Source organism: Mobula birostris, chromosome 19, assembly GCF_030028105.1.
Source record: "Mobula birostris isolate sMobBir1 chromosome 19, sMobBir1.hap1, whole genome shotgun sequence".
Classification (NCBI taxonomy): Eukaryota; Metazoa; Chordata; class Chondrichthyes; order Myliobatiformes; family Myliobatidae; genus Mobula; species Mobula birostris.
Window position 1 is genome coordinate 9420804 of NC_092388.1, and position 25391 is coordinate 9446194.

Sequence of the window (25391 nt, forward strand, 5' to 3'; positions counted from 1 at the left end):
TATATAACCATGAGATTCATTTTCTTGCGCGCATACTCAATAAATCTATAGGACAATAACCATAACAGAATTGATGAAAGATTGCCCCAACTTGGGCGTTCAACCAATGTGCAGGAGACAACAAAATGTACAAATACAAAATGAAAGTAGTAGTAATAAGTAAATAGATAACTAGATAAGTAAATAAGCAAGCAATAAATATCGAGAATATGAGATAAAGAGTCCTTGAAAGTGAGTCCATTGGTGGTGGGAACATTTTAGTGATGGGCAAGTGAAGTTGAGAGAAGTTATTCCCTTTGGTTCAAGAGCCTGATGGTTGAAGAGTATAACTGTTCCTGAACCTACTGTTGTAGATCCTGCATCTCCTGTACCTTCTTCCTGATGACAGCAGCAAGAAGAGAGCATGTCCTTGGGTGTTGGGGGTCTCTGATGATGGATGCTACTTTCCTGTGACAGTGTTTCATGTAGATGCTCTCAATGGTGAGGATAGTTTTACCCATGATGGTCTAATCAATTTCATTGATATGAATTTTGATATGGAGATCTAGAGTAACGCAGCAGGGAGCAGGTCCTCCAGCCTAACTGGTCCATGCCACCCACGGCTTCCTCCCAGCTAATCCCCATTGCCCGCATTTCAGCCTAATACCTTTCAAGTCCCTTCCCTCCATGTACCAACGCAAATGCCTCTCAAATGCTGGAATTGTGCCTGCTTCAACCACTTCCTCGGGCAGCTCATTCCAGGTTCTCTTGACCCTCTATGCCAAGATGTTTCAAAATTCTCTTTGAAATCTCTCCCCTCTTGTAACGGTCCCCTCTGGATATTATGGAGATCGAAATGGATGGGCTACAGCAGCAGAAGATTACGAGTCAACAGTGGGTACCTTATGAAGTGGCCACAGAGTGTAATTCCAACTCTGTTCTCTTGTCAAAGTTCAATGTGCTGTGTGTTCAGAGATGCTCTTCTGCACACCACTATTGTAACGCATGGTTATTTGGGCTATTGTCGCCTTCCTGTCAGTTTGAACCGGTCTGGCCATTCTCTTCTGATGTCTCTCATTAACAAGGCATTTTTGCCCACAGACCTGCTGCTCACTGGATTTTTTTTCTTATTTTTTTCACCATTCTCCATAAACTCTGGAGACTGGTGTGCATGAAAATCCCAGGAAATCAGCATTTTCTGAGATACTGAGATTCTGAGAGTCTGTTAGATCACATTTCTTCCCCATTCTGATGTTTGGTCTGAACAACAACTGGACCTTTTGACCATGTCTGCATGTTTTCATATATTGAACTGCTGTCACATGATTGACTGATTGGATATTTGCATTAATGAGCAGGTGTACAGGAGTTACCTAATAAAGTGGTCTGTGAGTGTGTATGAGGGTCAGGTGGAGTTGTAGTTACAGGCGGTGATGTAAAGAGGATGATTATGATCAGAGATATCATCATCGTCTTCAATGGTGTCAGCTCCACTGCTGACAACTCCAGTGATTCCAAGCACCGTTTATTCAAAGTTCCAAGTATATTTGTAATCAAAGTACATACAACCCTGAGATTCATTTTCTTGCAGGCTTTCACAGAAACTACAAAGAAACACAAAAACAAACTAACTAATAAATAAATAAGTAGTAAATACCAAATAATGAGATAAGGGGTTTCTGAAGGTAAGTCCATAGGATGTGGGAGCAGTTCAGCATTGGGGTGAGTTATGTTGAGTGGAGTTATCTCCTCTGATTCAAGAGCCTGATGGTTGAGGGGTAGTAGCTGTTCCTGAACCCGGTGGTGTGAGTTCTGAGGCTCCTGTATCCTCTTCCTGATGGCAGCAGTGAGAACAGAGCATGAAATGGGTGGTGGGGTTAGGGGGTGGAGGTCCCTGATGATGTATGCTGCTTTCCTGCAACAACGCTTCATGTAGATGTTCTCAATGGTGGGGAGAGAGAGCAGGGAACTCGGGTACTTCATTTTTACTTTAGGCGAAACGTGCATGTATGACGTGGTGGCATGATGATGTCTGCCATTCACGTAGTTTTACATATAATCCATAATGATTTATGTAAACGACAAAGAATGCTTTATTAAACAATATACAATGTTACTGAAATATTAACTACAGAACATTATCCCCTCTGGTTCAAGGGCCTGTTGGTTGGAGGGAAATTACTGTTCCTGAAGCAGAGAACAGAATCTTAAAAACGCACTTGTCCTACGAAAGAAGGAAATGAATAATGGATCTGTGGAATTGTTGAAAACAGTTAACATTTGCAGATTTATTGATTATTCATGCGTGGTTAATAATGTGTAGGAGGTGTGGATTGAGGCAACGAGTGGTAATAGATTGGAGTCTTAGAAAATCACCTCTGCTCCAAAGTGTCCCCAACATTTCGGCGATCCCAGATCTTGGACGGAAACATTGATTGTTGATTCCCCTCCATAATTTCTGCCTAGGGAAAGGTTGAATGGGTTAGGATTTTATTCCCAGCAGTGTTGTAGAATGAGGGGAGTTTTGATGGAGTTATACAAAATTATGAGGGGTATAGATAGGGTAAATGTAATCAGGCTTTTTCCACTGAGGTTGGGTGAGACTACAACTCGAGGTCACGGCTTAATGGTGAAAGGTGAAATGTTTAAGGGGAATGTCTTCACTCAGAAGGCATTGAGAGTGTGGAATGAGCTACCACTGTGGAAGTGGTGGATGTGGGTTTGGTTTAAACATTTAAGAGAAATTTGGACACTGTAGGTACATGGATGGGAGGGGTATGGAGTGCTATGGTCTGTGTGCAGATCGATGGGACTAGGCAGATTAATAATTCTGCGTGGGTTAGATGGACCAAAGGCCTGTTTCTGTGCTATAGTGTTCTGTAACTAACCTGCTGAGTTACTCCAGCATTTTGTGTGTGTTGCACTGTGATTTATTTTGCATCTCTTTGCAATGTTCTGCTTTGCCTTTTGGGTTATTTTATAGGGTATCTATTGTTACCCTGCTTTTTCTTAACTTGATTACTCCATTTCCACATTGTTTTTTTAAAATAAACACCTTTTCATTTTCATTTTCATTTTTTTCATTTCATTTTCCACTTACTACTCCCTAGAGCTGTTTTCTTAGTCCAAAAATCTCTGTTTCAGACTCATGGACATTTGTCTTATTCTGCTCCTGATGATTGCCAAATCATTCTAAATCTAAACATACAATGATTATTGCAGTCAAATCTTCACTTTTGGATAGAATGCAGATTGACTGCTCAGACCCCTGAGATTTACCAAGACAGTTGAACACTAAATGCTTTTAGGTAATATAAATCAGGCAAGCAAATATATTGCACATGTTCAAAAAATGAAGGCCCTTTCCTGTTGCAAATGGCAGTTTTGGCCATTTTAAAGCTTTTGTGTTGAGACGTTCCTTCTGTGTCTTCACTTGTACTTGATTGGGAATAAAAATGATTTCAGACCCACACAACTCTTGAAACTTTTTTCAATATGATGTTCGATAGAAAATTGTCAGATGCAGGGATCAATTCTTGGATTGCTGTCTAGACTAATTAAGTCTCTCAGGCCTTCTATATGTTTAGCACTTTAATCTCTGTCTCTCATTCAGGGAACCTCATTGCAACATTCACTCAACAGCTGTAAGGTCTCCATACAGAACACTTAGCAATTGTTCTTTCTTTCAGATTATTTTTCCTAAAGCACAAGCAAATCCCATTGCAGCCAATTTATTGGCTGAGTTTCAATGCTTAATGTTTAAATATTTGGTATGGAATGAACTAACTAACTTGCATGGTGAAACATCGTCATCGAGATTCTGGAAACCTAGTCTTGATAACTTCTGCAAAGACTGGTTACACTTAAACTTGTGAACTTGCTTGTCCTAAACATCTGGTTCCTTCAGAATGTAATCTGGTTATGGTTCTGCAAACTTTGTTTATATTTCCTATACTGATTATTTTTTTCTCTCTCTCTTCACCAGGTGTTGATATACAGTGGCCAGCTTGATATAATTGTGGCAGCTCCATTAACTGAGCATTTCCTGCTCACTGTGCCTTGGTCCAAAGCTGAGGAGTACAAAAAGGCAGACAGACACTTCTGGTTTGTTAATCCCAGTGACAAAGAAGTGGCCGGCTATGTTCGAAAAGTTGGGGAATTTTATCAGGTAAGATTGCAATTCCTAGGGTTAATCACCAGCATTGAACTACTGCGTCTCAATGTTCTTACAGAATCTGAGATTTTATTTAAATCTTACATCCATCCCACAACATGAGGGAGTGAAGATCTTTGCATTATGACTCTTGCAATGTACAGATGTGAATTTAAAAGTCTAATGGCTTGTAGAAAGAAGCTTATTGGTCCAGGCTTTAATGCTGCAGTAGCATTTGCCTGACAGAAGCTGCTGAAACGGTTTATGGTTGGGGTGACTGGTGTCCCGATGATCTTCCAGGCCTTCTTTCTGCACTTGTTACTATAAATGTCCTCAGTGGAGGGAGGATCACATCCACAGATACGCTGGGCTGTCCATACCACTCTCTGCAGTGCCCAGTGATCAAGGTTGGTGCAGTTCCCGACCCAGGCAGTGATACAGCCAGTCAGGATGCTCTCAATGGTGCCCCTATAGAAGGTCTTGAGGATTTGGGGGCCCACGCTGAACTTCTCCAGTTGTCTGAGGTAGAAGAAACACTGTTGTGTGTTTTTTTTTTGCCACAAAGCCGGTGTGTACAGTCCAGGTGAGATCGTCGGTGATGTGTATACCGGGGAACTTGAAACTACTCACCCTCTCAGCTGCAGACCCATTGGTGATGATCAGGCTGAGCCTCTCTCCGTTCCTCCTGTAATCCACGATCAGCTCTTTTGTTTTTTGGACATTGAGAGAGAGGTTGTCATCCTGGCACCACTGTCTCAGGGTGTCAACCTCTCCTCTGTAAGCTGTCTCATTACTGCTGGAAATAAAGTCGATCAAAGTCATGTCATCTGCAAATTTGATCAGCAGATTGGAGCTGTGTGTGACAGTACAGCCATGGGTGTAAAGGGAGTAGAGAAGGGGACTTAGAACACAACTCTGGGGTCACCTATGTTGAGGGTCAGAGAGGCAGAGGTGAGGGAGCCCATCCTTACCACCTGTCGGTGATCTGATAGGAAGTCTAGGATCCATCTGCATAAGGTGGGGAGCAGGCTGAGGTCTCTGAGCTTCCTGTCAAATCTGGAGGGAATTTTGGTGTTGAATGCTGAAATGTAGTCCAGGAACAACACTCTAACGTAAGCATCCCTGTTCTCCAGGTGAGTGAGGACTGTGTGTAGTGCTGTAGCTATGGTGTGTTTGGTAGACCAGTTCCATGAGCAGGATTAAGGAAAGCCCCAAGGCTTTCTACAAGTATGTGAAGAGCAAGAGTATGAGCCGGGTGAGAAAGGCACCAGTTAGGTGCGATAGTGGAAACGTGTGGATGGAGTCGGAGGAGGCAGCAGAGGTACTTAATGAATACTTTGCTTTGGTATTCAATAACGAAAAGGACCTTGACAATTCTGGGGACGACTTACAGCGGACTGAAATGTTTGAGCATATAAACATTAAGAAAGAGGATGTGCTAGAGCTTTTGAAAAGCATTAAGTTAGATAAGTTGCTGGGTCCAGACAAGATATACCCCTGGCTGCTGTGGAAGCGAGGGAGGAGATTGCTGAGCCTCTGATGGTGATTTTTGCATTAACAATGGGGACAGGGGAAGTACCAGAGGATTGGAGAGTTGCAGATGTTGTTCCCTTGTTCAAGAAAGAGAGTAGAGATAACCCAGGAAATTACAGACCAGTAAGTCTCACTTTAGTGGTGGGCAAGTTGTTGGAGAAGATCCTGAGAGGCAGAATTTATGAGCATTTGGAGAAACATAATCTGATTGTGGATAGTCAGCATAGCTTTGTCAAGGGCAAGTCATGCCTTACGAACCTGATTGAGTTCTTTGAGGATGTAACAAAACACATGATGAAGTGGATGTAGTGTATATGGACTTCATTAAGATATTTGTTAAGTCCCCCATGCAAGGCTCATTCAGAAAGTAAGGAGGTATGGGAGCCAAGGAGACCTTGTTTTTTGGATCCAGAATTAGCTTGTCCACAGAATGCAAAAGGTGGTTGTAGATGGTTCATATTTGGCATGGAAGTTGGTGACCAGTGATGTTCTGGGAAATCTGTTCTGGGACCCCTCCTCTTTGTGATTTATTTATTTATTTGTTTTTTTACACATTACCTGGATAAGGAAGTAGAAGGGTGGGTTAGTAAGTTTGCTGACGACACAAAAGTTCGGGATATTGTGGATAGTCTGGAGGGTTGTCAGAGATTACAGTGGGACGTTGACAGGATGCAGCACTGGGCTGAAAAGTGGCAGATGGAGTTCAAACCAGATAAATATGAAGTGGTCTATTTGGAAGGTCAAATTTGAAGACCGACTACAATATTAATGGTAAAACTCTTGGCAGTGTGGAGTTTCAGAGAGATCTTGTGGTCCATGTCCATAGGACACTCAAAGCTGCTGTGTGGGTTGACAGTGTTGTTAAGAAGGCTTATGGTGTGTTGGCCTTCTTCAACCATGGGATTGAGTTCAAGAGCCGTGAGGTAATGTTGCAGCTATATAGAACCCTGGTCAGACCCCACTTGGAGTACTGTGCTCAGTTCTGGTCACCTCACTACAGGAAGGATGTGGATACTATAGAAAGAGTGCAGAGGAGATTTACAAGGATGTTGCCTGGATTGAAGGGCGTACTTTATGAGAGTAGGTTGAGTGAACTTGGCCTTTTCTCTTCAGAGCGACGGAGGACGAGAGGTGACCTGATAGGTTGGAGGTGTTGTGGATAGTGTGGAGGGCTATAAGAGGTTACAGCGGGACATTGATAGGATGCAAAAATGGGCTGAGAAGTGGCAGATGGAGTTCAACCCAGATAAGTGTGAGGTGGTTCATTTTGGTAGGTCAAATATGATGACAGAATATAGTATTAATGGTAAGACTCTTGGCAATGTGGTGGACCAGAGGGATCTTGGGGTCTGAGTCCATAGGACACTCAAAGCTGCTGCACAGGTTGACTGTGTGGTTAACAAGGCATACGGTGCATTGGCCTTTATCAATCGTGGGATTGAGTTTAGGAGCCAATAGGTAATGTTGCAGCTATATAGGACCCTGGTCAGACCCCACTTGGAGTACTGTGCTCAGTTCTGGTGGCCTCACTATAGGAAGGTTGTGGATACTATAGGGAGAGTGCAGAGGAGATTTACAAGGATGTTGCCTAGATTGGGGAGCATGCCCTATGAGAATAGGTTGAGTGAACTCTGCCTTTTCTCCTTGGCGTGATGGAGGATGAGAGGTGACCTGATAGAGTTGTATAAGTTGATGAGAGGCATTGATCATGTGGACAGCCAGAGGCTTTTTCCCTGGGTTGAAATGGCTAACATGAAGGGGTATAGTTTTAAGGTGCTTGGAGGTAGGTACAAGGGGGATGTCAGAGGTAAGTTTTTCACACAGAGAGTGGTGGATGTGTGGAATGCACTGCCAGCGACAGTGGTAGAGGCGAATACAACAGAGTCTTTTAAGAGACTCTTAGATAAGTACATGGAGCTTAGAAAAACAGAGGGCTATGCGGTGGGGAAATTCTAGGTAGTTTCTAGAGTAGGTTACATGGTCGGCACAACATTGTGGGCCGAAGGGCCTGTAATGTGCTGTAGATTTCTATGTTCTATGTTCTATACCCCTCAATATTTTGCATATCTCTATAAGATCTCCCCTCGTTTTCCTGCGTAACAGGGAATAAAATTCCAACCTATTCAACCTTTCTCTATAACTCAAGTCCCAGCAGGATCTTTGTGAATTTTCTCTACACTGCCACAGTAGCGTCACGGTTAATACAAACCTATTACAGCTCCGACCATTTGGAGTTTGGACTTCAATTCTGATGTTATCTGTCTAAATGTCCTCCCTGTGGAATGTGTGGGTTTCCTCTGCATGCTCTGGTTTCTTCCCACAGTCCATAGGTTAATTGGGCATTGTAAATTGTCCCATGATTAGGTTAAGGTTGTTAGGAGTGGCTTGAAAGGCCAGAAGGGCCTACTCTGTCCTGTATCGATAAAGAAAACTAAGTAGAATAAAATAAACATTATTGATACCTTTCTTGTAGATAGGTGACCAGGACTGCACAAAATACTCCAAATTCGGTCTCACTAATGTTTTGTACACTTCAACGTAACATCCCAACTTCTATACTCAATGCACTGATTTATGAGGGCCAGTGTGCCAAAGGCTGTAAAGTCATTTGGCATGAATCTAAACCAGAGGTTCCCAATTTGGGGTCCACGGACCCCTCGGTAAATTGTGGGGCCCATGGCTTAAAAAGGTTGGGAACCCCTGGTCTAAACCAAGGCCTAGGGTAGTTTAACATGAGTCTAAATCAAGGCCTAGAGTCGTTTGACATGAGTCTAATCCAAGGCCTAGAGCAGTTTGGCAGGAGTCTAAACAAAGGCCTAGGGTAGTTTAACATGAGTCTAAATCAAGGCCTAGAGTCGTTTGAAATGAGTCTAATCTGAGGCCTAGAGCAGTTTGACATGAATCTCAACCAAGGCCTAGAGCAGTTTGGCAGGAGTCTAAACCAAGGCCTAGGGTAGTTTAACATGAGTCTAATCCGAGGCCTAGAGCAGTTTGACATGAATCTCAACCAAGGCCTAGAGCAGTTTGACATGAATCTCAACCAAGGCCTAGAGCAGTTTGGCAGGAGTCTAAACCAAGGCCTAGGGTAGTTTAACATGAGTCTAATCCGAGGCCTAGAGCAGTTTGACATGAATCTCAACCAAGGCCTAGAGCAGTTTGACATGAATCTCAACCAAGGCCTAGAGCAGTTTGACATGAATCTCAACCAAGGCCTAGAGCAGTTTGACATGAGTCTAATCCGAGGCATAGATTGTGTTGCCAGTTAAATACAAGTCACCAGGTTCATCAAAACTAGATTAACTATTCATTCTTTTTACACTTGTTTGTGCAATCTTGTAACACCCAAATGGGCTGTGGGTGTCCTGTGGCAGTGAAAACAGACTCATAAACAGTAAGGAAGATGAAAAAGGGTCTGGTACTTTCCCAGTGTATATGATGAAAAAACTCTTCTCTGGTTTCCAGCTGGGTGCAGGTATCAAGTATAACTGACGTTTCGTTGACAAGCTCTGCCATCTTCTTTAGGGATGATGCCTGGGTATGTCTGGTCCAGTGGTATTTACACCCCGTAGACCCGCAAATGCGGAGCCGTGTATATTGGCCAGACAGGACGCGTGGTGGAAACCCACATCAAGCAGCACAGGAGGTGTATCCATTTGGGTTATCTGGAGAAATCGGCGGTCACATTCACAATTGCCATAGGATTGACTTCGACAGTGCAAAACTACTGTGCCGCACCAATGGCCTTTGGGAACACCTGTTAAAGGAAGCTATTGAAATAAAACTAGAGGAAAAGAATTTTAACAAAGACAAAGATCTCACTCAGAGTAGGAACTTCCATATTCATAATATGTAAAACAGAGAATCCCAAAATGCTCGAAGTTAGGGGGCAGCTCTGGATAGTCAAAAAGAGTTGATATTTATTAGAAAAATAACATTTGGCATGGGCTAGATGGGATGAAGGGCCTGTTTCTGTGACATACAAAAATTAATTGATATAATTGTTGAAAAAAGTGCAAAAATGGGTCTATCTATCAATTGCAAAAAGACAGAGTGTGTGGTGATATGCGAAAAGAAGGAGAATCCTATCTGCAGGCTGAGAATAAATGGGGAAGACATAAAACAAGTACAGAAATTTTGCTACTTAGGAACCTGGGTGAGATCAGATGGCAGGTGTGACATGGACATCAAAAGAAGAATAGAGATGGCAAAAGACACCTTTACGAGAATGAAGAGTATACTGACCAATACTAAACTAGGCATGACAACCCGCCTCAGAGTACTGAAATGTTACATTTATCCAGTTATGTTATATGGCTCAAAATGTTGGACAATATCTAGTAACATGAGGAAACATATTGAAACAACAGAGATGCGGTTTTTGAGGAGGATGCAAAGAATATCATGGACGAAAGGAATGTCTAGTGAGGATGTCATGGACAGAGCAAGCACAAAAAGAGAAATAATGTATGAGATCATGAAAAGGCAACATAACTTCATTGGACACGTGATTAGGAAAGAGGAGTTAGAATGCACGGTAATTATGGGAAAGATTGAAGGGAACAAAGCAAGATGAAGACAAAGACAAATGATGATGGAGACAGCAGCCAGAGAACTGGAAACAAATACCAATGAATTGATCCATTTGTCCCGAAACAGGAGTGTGTGGGCCATGGCAATCAAAGCTCAAACTGGGCATGGCACCTGATGATGATATATATCTGGAGTGCCTAAGACTTTTGCACAGTACTGTATTTGTCAACATGGAGCGCAGAGTGAGTTTGTAGATCTGGTGGGAGCGAAGGATGTCGAGAGTAGTGAGGGTGGAGCTCCAAGGGACAGCTGGTAGAGAAGGGGTACTGGTGACGGGGGTATGTGGCGTGAACGCAGACACACCCAGCCCTGAGACACCAGGCAAGGTTATTTGATTCCAAACAATTAGTTTATTGATCATTACAGAATGTCTCTCTGGTGCTTCATGCTCCCTCCCCTCTCCCTTCCCCTTTTCCCAACCATGATTCCCCTCTCCCTGCCCCCTTCCCACTCTCAGTCCACAACAGAGACCCATATCAGAATCAGGTTTATCATCACTCACATATATCATGAAATTTGTTTTTTTTTGTGACAGCAGTAGAGTGCAATACATAAAATTACTACAGTACTGTGCAAAAGTCTAAGGTACTGTAGATATATATCTTAGATTTTTGCACAATACTATATTTTGTAACATCCCAAATTGTACATATCATTTTCTTATAGTCTGTAGTTTCAATTTTCTGAACAAATTAAGGGTTAAATCTGTTTGAATTTTTGCCTGAGCAGATTTTATCCACTGTGCAAACTTTGTTTAAGCTGCTTTTGATGACGAGTCCCCTAAAGGTTCTAATTTGGCCATTTTTAAGAGGATGCATTTCAGCAAAATTAAAACAGTTAAAAGTCAAAACAACGCAATCCCCAGAAATTCTGTCTCACTATAGTTGTGCAAATTCAGAAGCCTACAGATCCCTCAAATGCATCCAGATGGTAACAGTCAAAACACAGGAAGGGGGAAGCTTGATTTTTTTTTTGTTTGGAAGCCACATGAAGAATGGTTCCATTATGTTTTCTCTTTGATATCAAATTTGCACTTTTGCAGAGTTTGGTATTGAGTGCTGTGAGAAAGGGACCACAGCTTAGAAGCTGAATTGTTCAAAACATGTAAAGAGCTTATCTCCTGTGTGTGAACGTAATATGCTGCGATGGTATTTGTAGGAGAGCATTACAATTAAAACACATTTTATAAGGGTCAAATTTTAAAATCTGAATTGGGTTTATTATCACTGATATATGTTGAAAAATTTGTTGTTTTGCTGCAGCAGTACAGTGTAATACATTTCTTATAACTTTAGTATATTTATGTATCTGTGTGTAAAGGTAGAGATCTTCCATCATGAAATTCACAGAGCTACTGCATTTCTCTGTGCTCAATACTGTCAGTATACCTTTCTCTTAGTGGTGTGTTGCAAGTTTTATCTTATTAGAGATACAGCATGGTGACAGGCCTTTCTAGTCCCACAAGCACATGCCATCAAATTACACTTGTAACCAATTAACCGACTAACCTGCACATTATTGGTCTGTTGGAGGAAACTGGAGCACCCAGAGAGAACCCCACCTTGTCACGGGGAGAATGTACAAACTCCTGACAGACGGTGCTGGGAATTGAACCCAGGTCACTGGTGCTGTTATAAGACCATAAGGCATAGGAGCAGAATTAGGCCATCTGGCCCATCGAGTCTGCTCCGCCTTTCAATCATGGCTGATCCTTTTCTTTCTCCTCCTCAACCCCAGTTTTCGGCCTTCTCCCCGTAACCTTTGATGCCATGTCCAATCCAGAACCTATCAATCTCTGGATTAAATACGCCCAACAACCTTGCCTCCACAGCTGCATGCGGCAACAAACTCCAGAAATTCACCACCTTTTGGCTAAAGAAATTTGTCTGCATCTCTGTTTTGAAAGGGTGCCACTCTATCCTGAGGCTGTGCCTTCTTGTCGTAGACTCTCCCACCATGGGAAACATCCTTTCCACATCTACTCTGTCTAGGCCTTTCAACATTCGAAACGTTTCAGTGAGATCCCCCCCCCCACCCCACTATCCTTCTGAATTCCAGCGAGTACAGACCTAGAGCCATCAGACATTCCTCGTATGATAACCCTTTCATTCCTGGAATCATCCTTGTGAACCTCCTCTGGACCCCCTTCAATGCCAGCACATCTTTTCTAAGTTGAGGGGCCCAAAACTAATACTCAAGGTGAGGCCTCACCAGTACCTTATAAAGCCTCAGCATCACATCTTTGCTCTTGTATTCTAGACCTCTTGAAATTAATGCCAACATGGCATTTGCCTTCCTCACCACCGACTCAACCTGTAAGTTAACCTTTAGGGTGCTCTGCACAAGGACTCCCAAGTCCCTTTGCATCCCACATTTTTAGATTTTCTTCCCATTTAGAAAATAGTCCACATATTTATTTCTACTACCAAAGAGCATGACCATGCATTTTCCAACATTGTATTTCATTTGCCACTTCCTTGCCCGTTCTCCTAATATGTCTAAGTCCTTCTGCATCCTACCTGTTTCCTCAACACTACCTGCCCCTCCACCAATCTTTGTATCATCTGCAAATTTGGCAACAAAGCCATCTATTCCATCATCTAAATCATTTATATACAGCATAAAAAGAAGTGGTCCCAACAATGACCCCTGTGAATACCACTAGTCACTGGCATCCAACCAGAAAAGGATCCTTTTATTCCCACTCGCTGCCTCCTGCCAATCAGCCAATGCTCTCACCATGCCAGTAACTTTCCTGTCATACCAGGGCCTCTTAACTTGGTAAGCAGCCTCATGTGTGGCACCTTGTCAAAGGCCTTCTGAAAGTCCAAATGTACGACATCCGCTGCATCTCCTTTATCTATCCTACTTGTAATCTCCTCAAAGAATTCCAACAGGTTCGTCAGGCAGGATTTTCCCTGAAGGAAACCATGCTGACTTTGTACTATCTTGTCCTGTGTCACCAAGTACTCCATCACCTCATCCTTAACAATTGACTCTAACATCTTCCCAACCACTGAGGTCAGGCTAACTAGTCTATAATTTCCTTTCTGCTGCCTTCCTCCTCTTTTAAAGAGTGGAGTGACATTTGCATTTATAAATAGTGTTATGCTCATTGTTGGGGATCAGGGGGTATGGAGGGAAGGCTGGGGCGGGGTTCTGAGTTGGATGATCAGCCATGATCATAATAAATGGCGGTGCAGGCTCGAAGGGCCGAATGGCCTACTCCTGCACCTATTTTCTATGTTTCTATGTTTTCTATGCTGCACCAGCAGAGGATGTTTTCGAAGTTCTTTCATTTTTCATCATGATTCAGATTCATTTATTTATCACATGTACATCGAAACATACAGTGAAATGTGTTATCTGATTTAACAACTGGTACAACTTAGGGATGCGCTGGGGGCAGCCCGCAAGTGTCGCCACACATTCTGGCGCCGGCATAACATTCCCATAACACTCTGTAGAACAACACAGAACATAACCAAATAAAGCACAGCGAGCAACAAAGCACAGAGGGTCTCAGCTGCCAGCTCTTAAAGGAACATACCACAATACAAGCAGCACTCTTCCAGCTACATGATAGTGTTGCTACTGGATGAATGTTGCAAAGGTGAGACTGAACTGGTGAGATTTCTCATATTCCACAGAACCTGGACAGGCTGGTGAAGAACAGTACCCTCAGTAGGAAAGGACCTGTCTAAGGGATCACAGAGACCCTCCAAGCTACAGCCAAGCACTTCTGCTTGGGGGTTGCCAGGATGGACTCTGTGAGGACACGAGTGTACTGTAAGAGTGTCTGTATGTAGGGCAAGTGTGCACTGTAGGCAGGTGCTTGTGTCACTTCAGCCTGTGGGCAGGAAAGAGTAGGAAGTAGAAATTTCCTTCCTTGAGAAAGGGTAATTGTTATTTAGGCCCAATAGATGACTTTTCAGTGTTGTATTATTATCAACACCTTTCCAGGAGAGAGATATTCATTGGAAGAAAAGAAATCCTTAGAAGAGGAAATTGTTTCTTTTTGTTTTAAACCCATAGCCCTTACTGGGGCATAGACTGCTGACAGTAACACATCAGAGCCCTCCGTCCCCTGGGCCAGTCATCCAAATTTTTCCCAGGTGTAGCCCATCTTCAGAAATCCTTCCTCTTCCAGGAGTGAGTTCTTTGGTGCTTCTATTGGCATTTCTGTAGCTCTGGGTTTTTACAGTATGGAACTGCTAGCCCCATGCCCAACCCTCCTCTTTCACAGTCGGGCTTGGGACCGTCTATGGCGGAATTAGGAAATCATGTCCTTATTTAAAAAAAAAAATAGGGACATGAATTCCCCAACAAGAGCTAAGCCACCCAGGAAGATCTATAAAATTACTGCACTTCAGGGTAAGCTAATGTTCAACAACACAGCACTTTTTGGCATTGCGTGCATAAACACGTAGCCCAGTTTGCTCCAGTAATGTTAATCGAGAGATAAGTATTGGCTAAGGGAGAAATGTTAGTAAATCTTCTTAATGTTTCAGGTCTTTAAAACTAAATCAGGCTATTGCTTATAAAATAGACATCTGTTAGGAAGACACACATTCATCAATCGTCTTAGTATCAACATTATAAAGCAGTAGTCATAGAAAGAGAGGTTTGTAGCAGGAAGATGTTGGATATAATATTTGCTTCTTTAATCATTGTTGCACATGGAAATGAAAACATAGATTAAGATTAGGTTTCTCACATGTACATCGAAAAAGGGAAATGTGTCATTTGCATCAAATTAGGATTGTTCAAATCAGCCCTTAATTTAAAATGTATGTATTTACTTAGTCTAAGAGAATTGTAAATTACAAAGGTTTTGAAGGGAATATTTCAAAGGAAATTTGCATGAACTTCCTCCATTGCAGGAAGTTCAAGAGTACTTGTTAATTCTTAATTATCCGAATAAGTACAGGTCAGTCAGTTTTCTGAAATAGATTTTGACAGAGGCTCTTAATGAATGTAAAATATCTACAGTGACCCTTTCTATTCAACATGGTTTTATAGCGTAACTGGTAGATCTTGCAATCAAATAAAGATTTGGTATGATGACACTCTGTTTCCCAAGAAGGTGGCATCCATTATTAAGGACCCTCACTATCCAGGACATGCCATGTTCTCATTTACTACCATCAGGAAGGAGGTACAGGAGTCTGAGGACACACACTGAATGTTTTAGGAAAAGCTTCTTCCCCTCTGCCATCAGATTTCTGAATGGACAATGAACCCATGAAGACTATCTCACTATTCTGCTCCATTTTGCACTATTTACTTATTTAAAAATATTTCTTATTGTAGCTCATAGTCACAAATTTCACAACATATATCAGTGATAATTTGCCGGCCAGTGGTGTAGTGGCATCAACACTGGGCTTTGAAGTTAATGTCCCCGAGTTCAAATCCTGTTGGCTCCTTGTAGACTTTCCATCTGTGCTGGGTTGAGTGTCGAGCTAGCAACTCAGAAACAGTCAAAGTGCTTTGGAAATGGCAAAAGTACTGCCTGATGTGCCACAAGGCGCAAAAAGGAACGGCAACCTATCAGTGATAATGAACCTGATTTTGATACTGTGTTACTGAACTAAAAGCATAATTCTTACATAAATCTTCAGGTGAATTTTCATTCCCAGTCAGCTAGATGGAAATCTCTCATGGAATAAAGAGATCTTTCTCTCTCCCAGCAAGGAAAGTAAAATTCTCAAGATGTTGAGTTGCATGCTTCTCCAGTGCAAGATTAGACATCCAAGAACAAATTCCTGTCCAACACACACAAACTCTGCAGGTCAACCAGTATCTAAGGAGGGGAATGAACATTTGATGCTCCAGACCAAGACAATTCCTGTCCCACACATGCAAATAACTCCTGAAGGGAATGGTAAAGTACATAATCTGAATGCTAACTAGGGTGATACAATTTGTAGCTCTGCAAACTCAGGTTTAAGTCAACATTTTTAAGGACATATTTATTTGACAATAGACAATAGGTGCAGGAGTAGGCCATTCGGCCCTTCGAGCCAGCACGGCCATTCAGTGTGATCATGGCTGATCATCCACTATCAGTATCCAGTTCCTGCCTTATCCCCATAACCTTTGATTCTGCTATCTTTAAGAGCTCTAGCCATCTCTTTCTTGAAAGCATCCAGAGACTTGGCCTCCACAGCCTTCTGGGGCAGAGCATTCCATATATCCACCACTCTCTGGGTGAAAAAGTTTTTCCTCAACTCCGTTCTAAATGGCTTACCCCTTATTCTTAAACTGTGGCCTCTGGTTCTGGACTCACCCATCAGCGGGAACATGCTTCCTGCCTCCAGCGTGTCCAATCCCTTAATAATCTTATATGTTTCAATAAGATCCCCCCTCTGCCTTCTAAATTCCAGAGTATACAAGCCCAGTCGCTCCAATCTTTCGACATATGATAGTCCCACCATCCCGGGAATTAAGCCTTTGCTTGCAAATAAATTGCTCATTGATCTTCAATTTAACTTTCATTGAGATCACTTATCTCTTGAGCTCATTCCGGGGTTGAAACAAACTGGATCAATGAGCTGAGTTCCTGAGGTGAGACAGATCGTTGGAATGCAACCAAAAGGAACTCCGAAAAACCTGAAGTTATTGAGAATTGGGGAGATAATTCTCCATGTGTTGGAGGAATATCAGGCAAGTAAGAAGATAGTTATGAACTATCCCACAACCAATGGATTCATTTTCAAGGACTCTTCATCTCTTGCTCTTGATATTTATTGCTTATTTATTTTTTATTAATATTATTGTTTCTCATTATATTTGCACAGTTTGTTGTTTTTTTGCACATTCTGTCTTGTTGGATGTGGTCTTTCATTGATTCTATTGTGTTTCTTTGTATTTAGAAACATAGAAAACCTACAGCACAATACAGGCCCTTCGACCCACAAAGCTGTGCCGAACATGTCCTTACCTTAGAAATTACCTAGGCTTACCCATAGCCCTCTATTTTTCTGAGCTCCATGTACCTCTCCAGGAGCCTCTTCAAAGACCCTATCATATCCACCTCCACCACCGTCACCGGCAGCCCATTCCTCGCACTCACCACTCTCTGTGGGGGAAAAGGAAACTTACCCCTGACATCCATCTCCTCTGTACCTACTTCTATTTCAGCCCTGGGAAAAAGCCTCTGACTATCCACACGATCAATGCCTCTCATCTTATACACCTCTATCGGGTCACCTCTTATCCTCTGTCGCTCCAAGGAAAAAAGGCCAAGTTCACTCAACCTATTCTCATAAGGCATGCTCCCCAATCCAGGCAACATCCTTGTAAATCTCCTCTGCACCCTTTCTATGGTTTCCATATCCTTCCTATAGTGAGGCCACCAGAACTGAGCACAGTACTCCAAGTGGGATCTGACCAGGGTCCTATATAGCTGCAACATTACCAGTCGGCTTCTAAACTCAATCCCACGATTGATGAAGGCCAATGCACCGTATGCCTTCTTAACCACACAGTCAACCTGTGCAGCAGCTTTGAGTGTCCTATGGACCTGGACCCCAAGATCCCTCTGGTCCACCACATTGCCAAGAGTCTTACCATTAATACTATGTTCTGTCATCATATTTGACCTACCAAAATGAACCACCTCACACTTATCTGGGTTGAACTCTATCTGCCACTTCTCAGCCCATTTTTGCATCCTATCAATGTCCCGCTGTAACCTTTGATATACCTCCACACTATCCACAACACCTCCAACCTTTGTGTCATCAGCAATTTATTAACCCATCCCTTCACGTCCTCATCCAGGTCATTTATAGAAATCACGAAGAGTAGGGGTCCCAGTACAGATCCCTGAGGCACTCCACTGGTTACCGACCTCCATGCAGAATACGACCTGTCTACCACTACTCTTTGCCTCCTGTGGACAAGCCAGTTCTGGATCCACAAAGCAATATCCCCTTGGATCCCATGCCTCCTTACTTTCTCAATAAGCCTTACATGGGGTACCTTGTCAAATGCCTTGCTGAAATCCATATACACTACATCTACTGCTCTACCTTCATCAATGTGTTTAGTCATATTCTCAAAAACTTTAAGCAGGCTCGTAAGGCACAAGCTGCCTTTTGCAAAGTCATACTGACTGTTCCTAATCATATTATGCCTCTGCAAATAAATTCTGCCTGTCAGGATCTTCTCCATCAACTTACCAACCAACCACTGAAGTAAGAATTTACTAGGAATGTAAGAATTTAGTCAGAATTTATGTTCATTTACTATGAATTCCCACAAAAAAATGAATCTCAGTTGCATTTGGTGACATATATGTACTTTGATAATAAATTTACTTTGAACTTGGATGTTTATACAGCACTGTAGTTCTAAAACTATGATGTAGAACACTGAATTACAGCCAAAGGACTAGATGGTTCTTTGGCTCATCTAGTTCATGCTGACCTGTTTTTGTGCCTCGTGCCATCTACCAGCTCCTGGACCTTAAACCTCAATATCCCTCTCATTCATGTACCTATCCAAACTTCCCTTAAGCTTTGCAATTGAACATGCGTCCACCACTTCCACTGGCAGCTCATTCCACAGCCACACCACTCTCTGAGTGAAGAATTTCCCCTCATGTTCCTCTTAAATATTTTACCTTTCATCCTTAAAACCATAAGGTATAGGAGCAGGGCATAGCTAATCCATTTCCCTCTCACCCCATTCTCTTGCCTTGTTCTGATATCCTTTCATGCCCTGACCAATCAAGAATCTATCAATCTCTGCCTTAAATATACATTAAGACTTGGCCTCCACAGCCACTGTGGCAACGAATTCCACAGATTCAGCAATCTCTGACTAAAGAAATTTCTCCTCATCTCCATTCTAAAAGAATGCTCCTCTATTTGGAGACTTCGTCCTTCACTCCTATACTCTTTCAGCATAGGAAACGTCCTCTCCGCGTCCACTCTAGTGAGGCCTTTCAACATTCAATAGGTTTCAATTAGGTCACCTGTCATTCCTCTAAATTCCAGTGAATACAGGCCCAGAACCATCAAGCACTCTTCATGTGACAAGCCGTTCAGTCGTGGAATCAGTTTAACCTATGATTTCTAGTTCTAGAATGCCAGCAAGAAGATGATACTTGGGTGTATATATAGTGACGTATATGTATTTTGATAATAAATTAACTTCTTGTAGGAGTTCCAGAGGGGAGCAACCACCTTCAGCTTTATTAATGAAAATTCATCACCAGTGTTTCTGCCTGCTGATGTTTACAATGTTCGGTTCCATCATGAACTTCCCGGTAGTGAAGCAGCCAGTGTCCTCGTAAAGCAAAACCTAATCAACATTCAAGCTTGGTCTGATACTGGCAAGCAAAATCTCAAGCCCAAAAACCTGCCTTTGATTAGGTTTTTTAAAGTTTCCATTGGATCCAGATCTCTTCCATTGGAATCTCTCAAAACCTGATCAACAGTGTGTCACTGACCTCTGACCTGTTGTTCCTCTTCACAGAGGGGTGGATAGAACAATATCTCAGATAGGGTGAGGACAGTGTTCTGTGGTAATACGTGGCTGCTAAAAGTGTGGCTGAAGAATTAGAGCAGGGTGCAGGGATTCAGATTTCTGGATCATTGGGACCTCTTCTGGGGCAGGTATGACCTGTACAAAAAGGACAGGTTGCACTTGAATAGGAGGGGGACCAATATCCTTGTGGGCAGGTTTACTAGAGTTGTTGGGAGTGGTTTAAACTAATATGGCAGGGGGATGGGAACCAGTATGATAGAGCTGAGGATGAGCCAACAGGCTTACAAGTAGATGGTATAATATGTAATATGAATGTAAGGAAGGACAAGCCAATGACTGCAGACAGAGCAAAGAGTCAAATTCTATCACAGAAGCAAAATTCATAAGGGTGAAGAACGCAGGACTGAAGACAAGCCAATGACTGCAGACAGAGCAAAGAGTCAAATTCTATCACAGAAGCAAAATTCATAAGGGTGAAGAACGCAGGACTGAAGGTTCTGTAATTAAATCCACAGAGCATTCAGAATATGGGAGAAATAAAAAGGTTACAGGGAGAAGGCCGGGGGAACTGGGGTTGAGGAGATGGCAAAAAAGGACCCGCCATGATTGAATGGTGGAGCAAACTCGAAGGCCAGATGGCCTAATTCTGCTCCTATGTCTTTTGGCCTTATGGAATAAGGTGGACGAACTCATGGCACAGTTAGAGACTGGTCAGTATGACGTTGTGGGCATCACTGAGTCGTGGCTGAAAGAAGGTCTTAGTTGGGAATTTAACATAAAAGGATATACTTTATATCGAAAGGACAGACAGGGAGGCACAGGCAGTGGTTTGGCTCTGTTGGTAGGAGATGGAGTTACACCTTTAGAAAGAGATGACATGGGGTCAGAAAATGTTGAATCTTTGTGGTGAAATTACAAAACTGCAAGGGTAAAGAAAAACCACTATAGGGATCTTATTGAAACTTACCGAATGTTGAAAGGACTAGATAAGGTGGATGTGGAGACAATGTTTCCTCTGGTGGGGTATCCAGAACTAGAGGCCATAGCCTCAAAATTGAGGGGTGACCTTGTAGAACAGAAGTAAGGAGGGATTTTTTTTTTAGCCAAGGAGTGGTGAATCTGTAGAATGTTCTGTCACAGACTGCGGTGGAGGCCAAGTCCGTGGGTTTATTTAAAGCAGAAATTGATTGTTCAGAACATCAAGAGATATGGTGAGAGGGCAGATGTATGGGGTTGAATGGGATCTTGGATCAGCCATGCTGAAATGGCCGAGTCCACTTGATGGGTTGAATGGCCTAATTCTGCTGCTATGTCTTATGGTCTAATATACTTATAGGTGGTTTAATGAGGGCAGTTAGAAAGAGAGAAAAGGAAGGGAATATAAAAACTGTGAAAATGCATGTCAGAGTGATTCCAGAAAGCGTAGTATTCCCATCATTCATTCAACTCTCTCCCATGCACTTGGTACCTTTTAAAACTCACCTGCTTTCTCTCTTTCCCAGTCTGATGAAGAGTCTCTGTCCTGAAACGTTAACTCTTTCTATTTTGACAGGTGCTGCCTGACCTGTATGTTTCCAGCATCTCTCATTTTATTTCAGGCTTTTAGCAACTGCATTAATTTGCTTTTCAGTTGCCCAGCAAGATACCGAGGAGCATTGGATGTACTAACTGGAAAATCACACAGAGGGAAGGGTATGTGTGGGGGCTGGGGGGGTGAGAGGCAACATTCACACTCTTCCTGGTCATTAAGTAGTTTTAGAAATGACTAATTATGCTGTTCTCTCCCTCCATTTGCTGGGAGTCCTGATCCCCAGAAGACCCGAGCAATTAGTTTTGAACACGGACAAAAATGCAACAGTGCACAGCCTTTTCAGAGAGTAGATCAAAGTTCAAATTTCAAAGTTAATTTTGTTATCAAAGTGCATAGTATAGGTTACCAAATGCTACCCTAAGATTCATATTCTTGCAGGCATTCACGGTAGAACAAAGAAGTACAATAGAATCAATGAAAGCTACACACAAAGAATGAGAAATTGTGCATATATAGAAAGAAACAATAAAACTGAGAACATGAGTTGTCCAGTCTTTGAAAGTGAGTCCATAGGTTGTGTTCAGTGATTGGTTCAGTGTTGTCCAATTTCAACACAAGTAGCCCATTTCTGTTTTCTAATTTCCTACTTGACTCAGACCATGAGAGGCCTGCGTCGGGCATTTTCATGCCTTACAAGGCGCAGATTGGAAGTCTGTGTGGGGCGCCACTCCTCGCACAGACACAGACACTAGAGCAATGTGTGGTAAGTGCCTTGGTCAAGGACACAAACACGCTGCCACAGCTGAGGCGCGAACTAGCAACCTTCAGGAAAGCTACTGAAATGGACAATAGACAATAGGTGCAGGAGTAGGCCATTCGGCCCTTTGAGCCAGCACCGCCATTCACTGTGATCATGGCTGATCATCTACAATCAGCACCCTGTTCCTGCCTTCTCCCCATATCCCTTGACTCCGCTATCATTAAGAGCTCTATCTAACTCTTTCTTGAAAGCATCCAGAGAATTGGCCTCCACTGCCTTCTGAGGCAGAGCATTCCACAGATCCACAACTTTCTGGGTGAAAAAGTTTTTCCTCAATAAAGTATATAATTTTGGCTGCAAGTTTTCAGGGAGTCTTTTATAGCTTTCAGTATGGAGGATTTAACAATGAGCCCTTGAAATTCACGATTGTGGAGCATTATCGTTGCTTAAGAGCACAAAGTGTAGTGTCAGATTAACTAGACTTCAGCAGGGTTTAGTGGAATTGAACAATGATCGTGTGATCTGCAAATAATAATGTTAATGGAAAACATTCACAAAAATGCTGCAGGAACTCTAGTTAAATAGTTCCATATACTATCAGAGGAAGTATACAATATATTACCTGGAATTCTTGTTCTTCACAAACATTCACAAAAACAGAAGAGTACCCCAAAGAATGAGTGACAGTAAAAACTTTAGAACCCCAAAGCCCCCCCTGCTCCCCCTCCCATGCACAAACGGCAGCAAAAGAATTACCCTCCTGCTGCCCCACTTCAGCAAAAAAAAATCAACAACCTCCACCCACCAAGCAAGCAATTGCAAAGTACCCAAGAAAGACCATGATCTGTAGTACAACTAAATCTTATCATTCACCCGACAATTCAATATACCACAGACTCTCTCTGTCCATAATAAAGGGACAGAGTGATGTCACTGTTTCACAATGAGAGGGTGAACTCAGCAGATCATGCAACATCTATGGAGGGGAATAAACAGTCAACAATTTGGGTCGTGACCCTTAACATCAACTCTTTATTCCCCTTCGTAGATGCTGCCTGACTTCCTGAGTTCTTCCAGCATTTTGTGTGTGTTGCTCAAAATTTCCAGCATCTGTAGAATCTCTTGTGTTTAAAGTTATTTATGAGTTGTGCTTGTATTTTAGTTTTTTTTCCTCCAAGTCGGGCAGGATTTTAGTTTGACCTCTGGTGTCATGTTTGCAGACTTTGCACTTCTCCCTATCGTAGCATAAGGTTCCCCTGGGTGCTCCGATGTCCATCCACTTGCTGAAGCCATGCAGATTGGGAGGTTAAATGCCCTATTGTGGCTGTGTGGAAGAATCTGAAGGGAGACTGGCAACGGGGAAAATTTTCAGAATGGTTTGCATAGTTTGATTTAATTATTCGGATGGTCCATGATATTTTGGAATGTAATTTACAAGGATGTTGCCAGACCTGCGTTATACGGAAAGTTTAAATAGCTTAGAACTTTGTTCCTTGGAACATACTGCAGAAGATTGAGGGGAGATTTGATAGAGGAATACAAAAAAAAATTGAGAGCTATAGATAGGGGTAAATGCAAGCAGGCTATTTTCCCTGAGGTTGGGTGGGACTACAACTAGAGGTCATGGGTTAAGGGTGAAAGGTGGAATGTTTAAGAGGAACATGAGGGGAAACTTCTTCACTCAGAACGTGTTGAGAGTGTGGAACGAGCTGCCAGCGCAAGTGGATAATTGCGAGCTCGATTTCAACATTTAAGAGAAGTTTGGATAGGTACGTGAATTGCAGGGGAATGGAGGGCTATGGTCTTGTTGCAGTTTAAATTGGTTCAGCATGGACTAGATGGGCCAAAGGGCCTGTTTCTGTGCTGTATTTTTCTATGACTTGTGGGTTAATGGTTGTCTCACTCGAGTCCTTTTACTGAATTTGTTGTTCTTGCAAAGTGTGTATTTGCACATTGGACAATTATCTCAAATGTATCATCCAGTGAATTTCAAGTGAGTGGTGAAATCACTCATCTAAGAGCATGCAAACACCTACCAAAGAATATGGTGGAAAGGTAAGCTTTTGGGTAGGTGTGGAAGAATTAAGAAAATCGGAATCAGGTTTAATATCACTGGCATATGCTGCGAAATTTGTTATCTTTGTGGCAGCTGTACAATGCAATACATAATAGGGAAAAACATGAATTATATTAAGTGTATATGTGTGTGTGTGTGTGTGTGTGTATATGTGTGTGTATATATATATATATATATATATATATATATATATATATATATAATATATATATATATAGAGAGAGAGAGAGAGAGAGTTAAATAAGTAGTGCAAAAATAGAAATAAAAAAAGTAATGAGATGGTGTTCACAGGTTCAATGTCCATTCAGAAATTGGATGGCAGAGGGGAAGAAGCTGTTCCTGAATCGTTGAGTGTGTGTCTTCAGGCTTCTGTACCTCCTCCCTGATGGTAGCAATGAGAACTAGGCATGACCTGGGTGACTGAGGTCCTTAATGAAGGGACATAGAATAGTGCAGCACAAATACAGGCCCTTTGACCACAACGTTGTGACAACCTTTTAACCAACCCTAAGATCAATTTAACCCTTCCATCCTACGTAGCCCTCCTTTTTTCTGTCATTCATGTGCCTAACTAAGAGTTTCTTAAATATCCCTCGTATATCTACTTCTACCACTTCCCATGGCAGGGCGTTCCATGCACCCACCCACCACTCTCTATGGGGGGGGCATCTCTGTCATGCCCCCATGCCTTCTAATCATTTTAAGACAGGGGTTCCCAACCTTTCTTATACCATAGACCAATGCCACTAAGCAAGGGGTCTATGGACTCCAGGTTGGGAGCCCCTGCATTAAAATGATGTCCCCTCATATTAGCCTTTGCCCCTCCCCGGGAAAAAATTCTCTGACTGTCCACTCGATCTATGCCTCTTATCATCTCATACACCTCTATCGTTACCTCTCGTCCTCCTTCATGCTAAAGAGAAAAGGATTCAAATTGGGAGCTGCTGTTAGCAATAGTGAACATATTTCATGAAAATATAACAAAGAAGACGGCTGGTTAAATTAGTCTTTTGTTTTTGCAAAATGACATGACTTGACCGATATGACACACATTTTTATTCTTTTTTGGATGAGGAAAAGGTGCTTTGATGAAAGAGAAACAGCTGCAAGATCCTGTAGTTCATGAAAGCCCCTTTCTTCTCAAGCTGAAATGTTGTTTTTGTTTTTGTGTCCACGTGAATGCAGGCCTATAATCCTGTGTGGAATGAAGGAAATGGTTTAATTGATTACTAGTTCAATTTTGAGTGGAGCTTTCCTTGAGGTCACC

The 25391-nt window shown here is 42.3% G+C and overlaps 1 protein-coding gene across 3 annotated transcripts in view; it reads left to right on the forward strand.

The window, feature by feature from the left end:
* cpvl (carboxypeptidase vitellogenic like) overlaps positions 1-25391 on the forward strand; it is a 76548-nt gene that overhangs the window by 46232 nt on the left and 4925 nt on the right. For all 3 annotated transcript variants that reach the window (XM_072283193.1, XM_072283195.1, XM_072283194.1), the window contains one exon: positions 3965-4147. In XM_072283193.1, coding sequence (XP_072139294.1) covers positions 3965-4147 — 183 coding nt within the window. The remainder of the gene's footprint in view (positions 1-3964; positions 4148-25391) is intronic.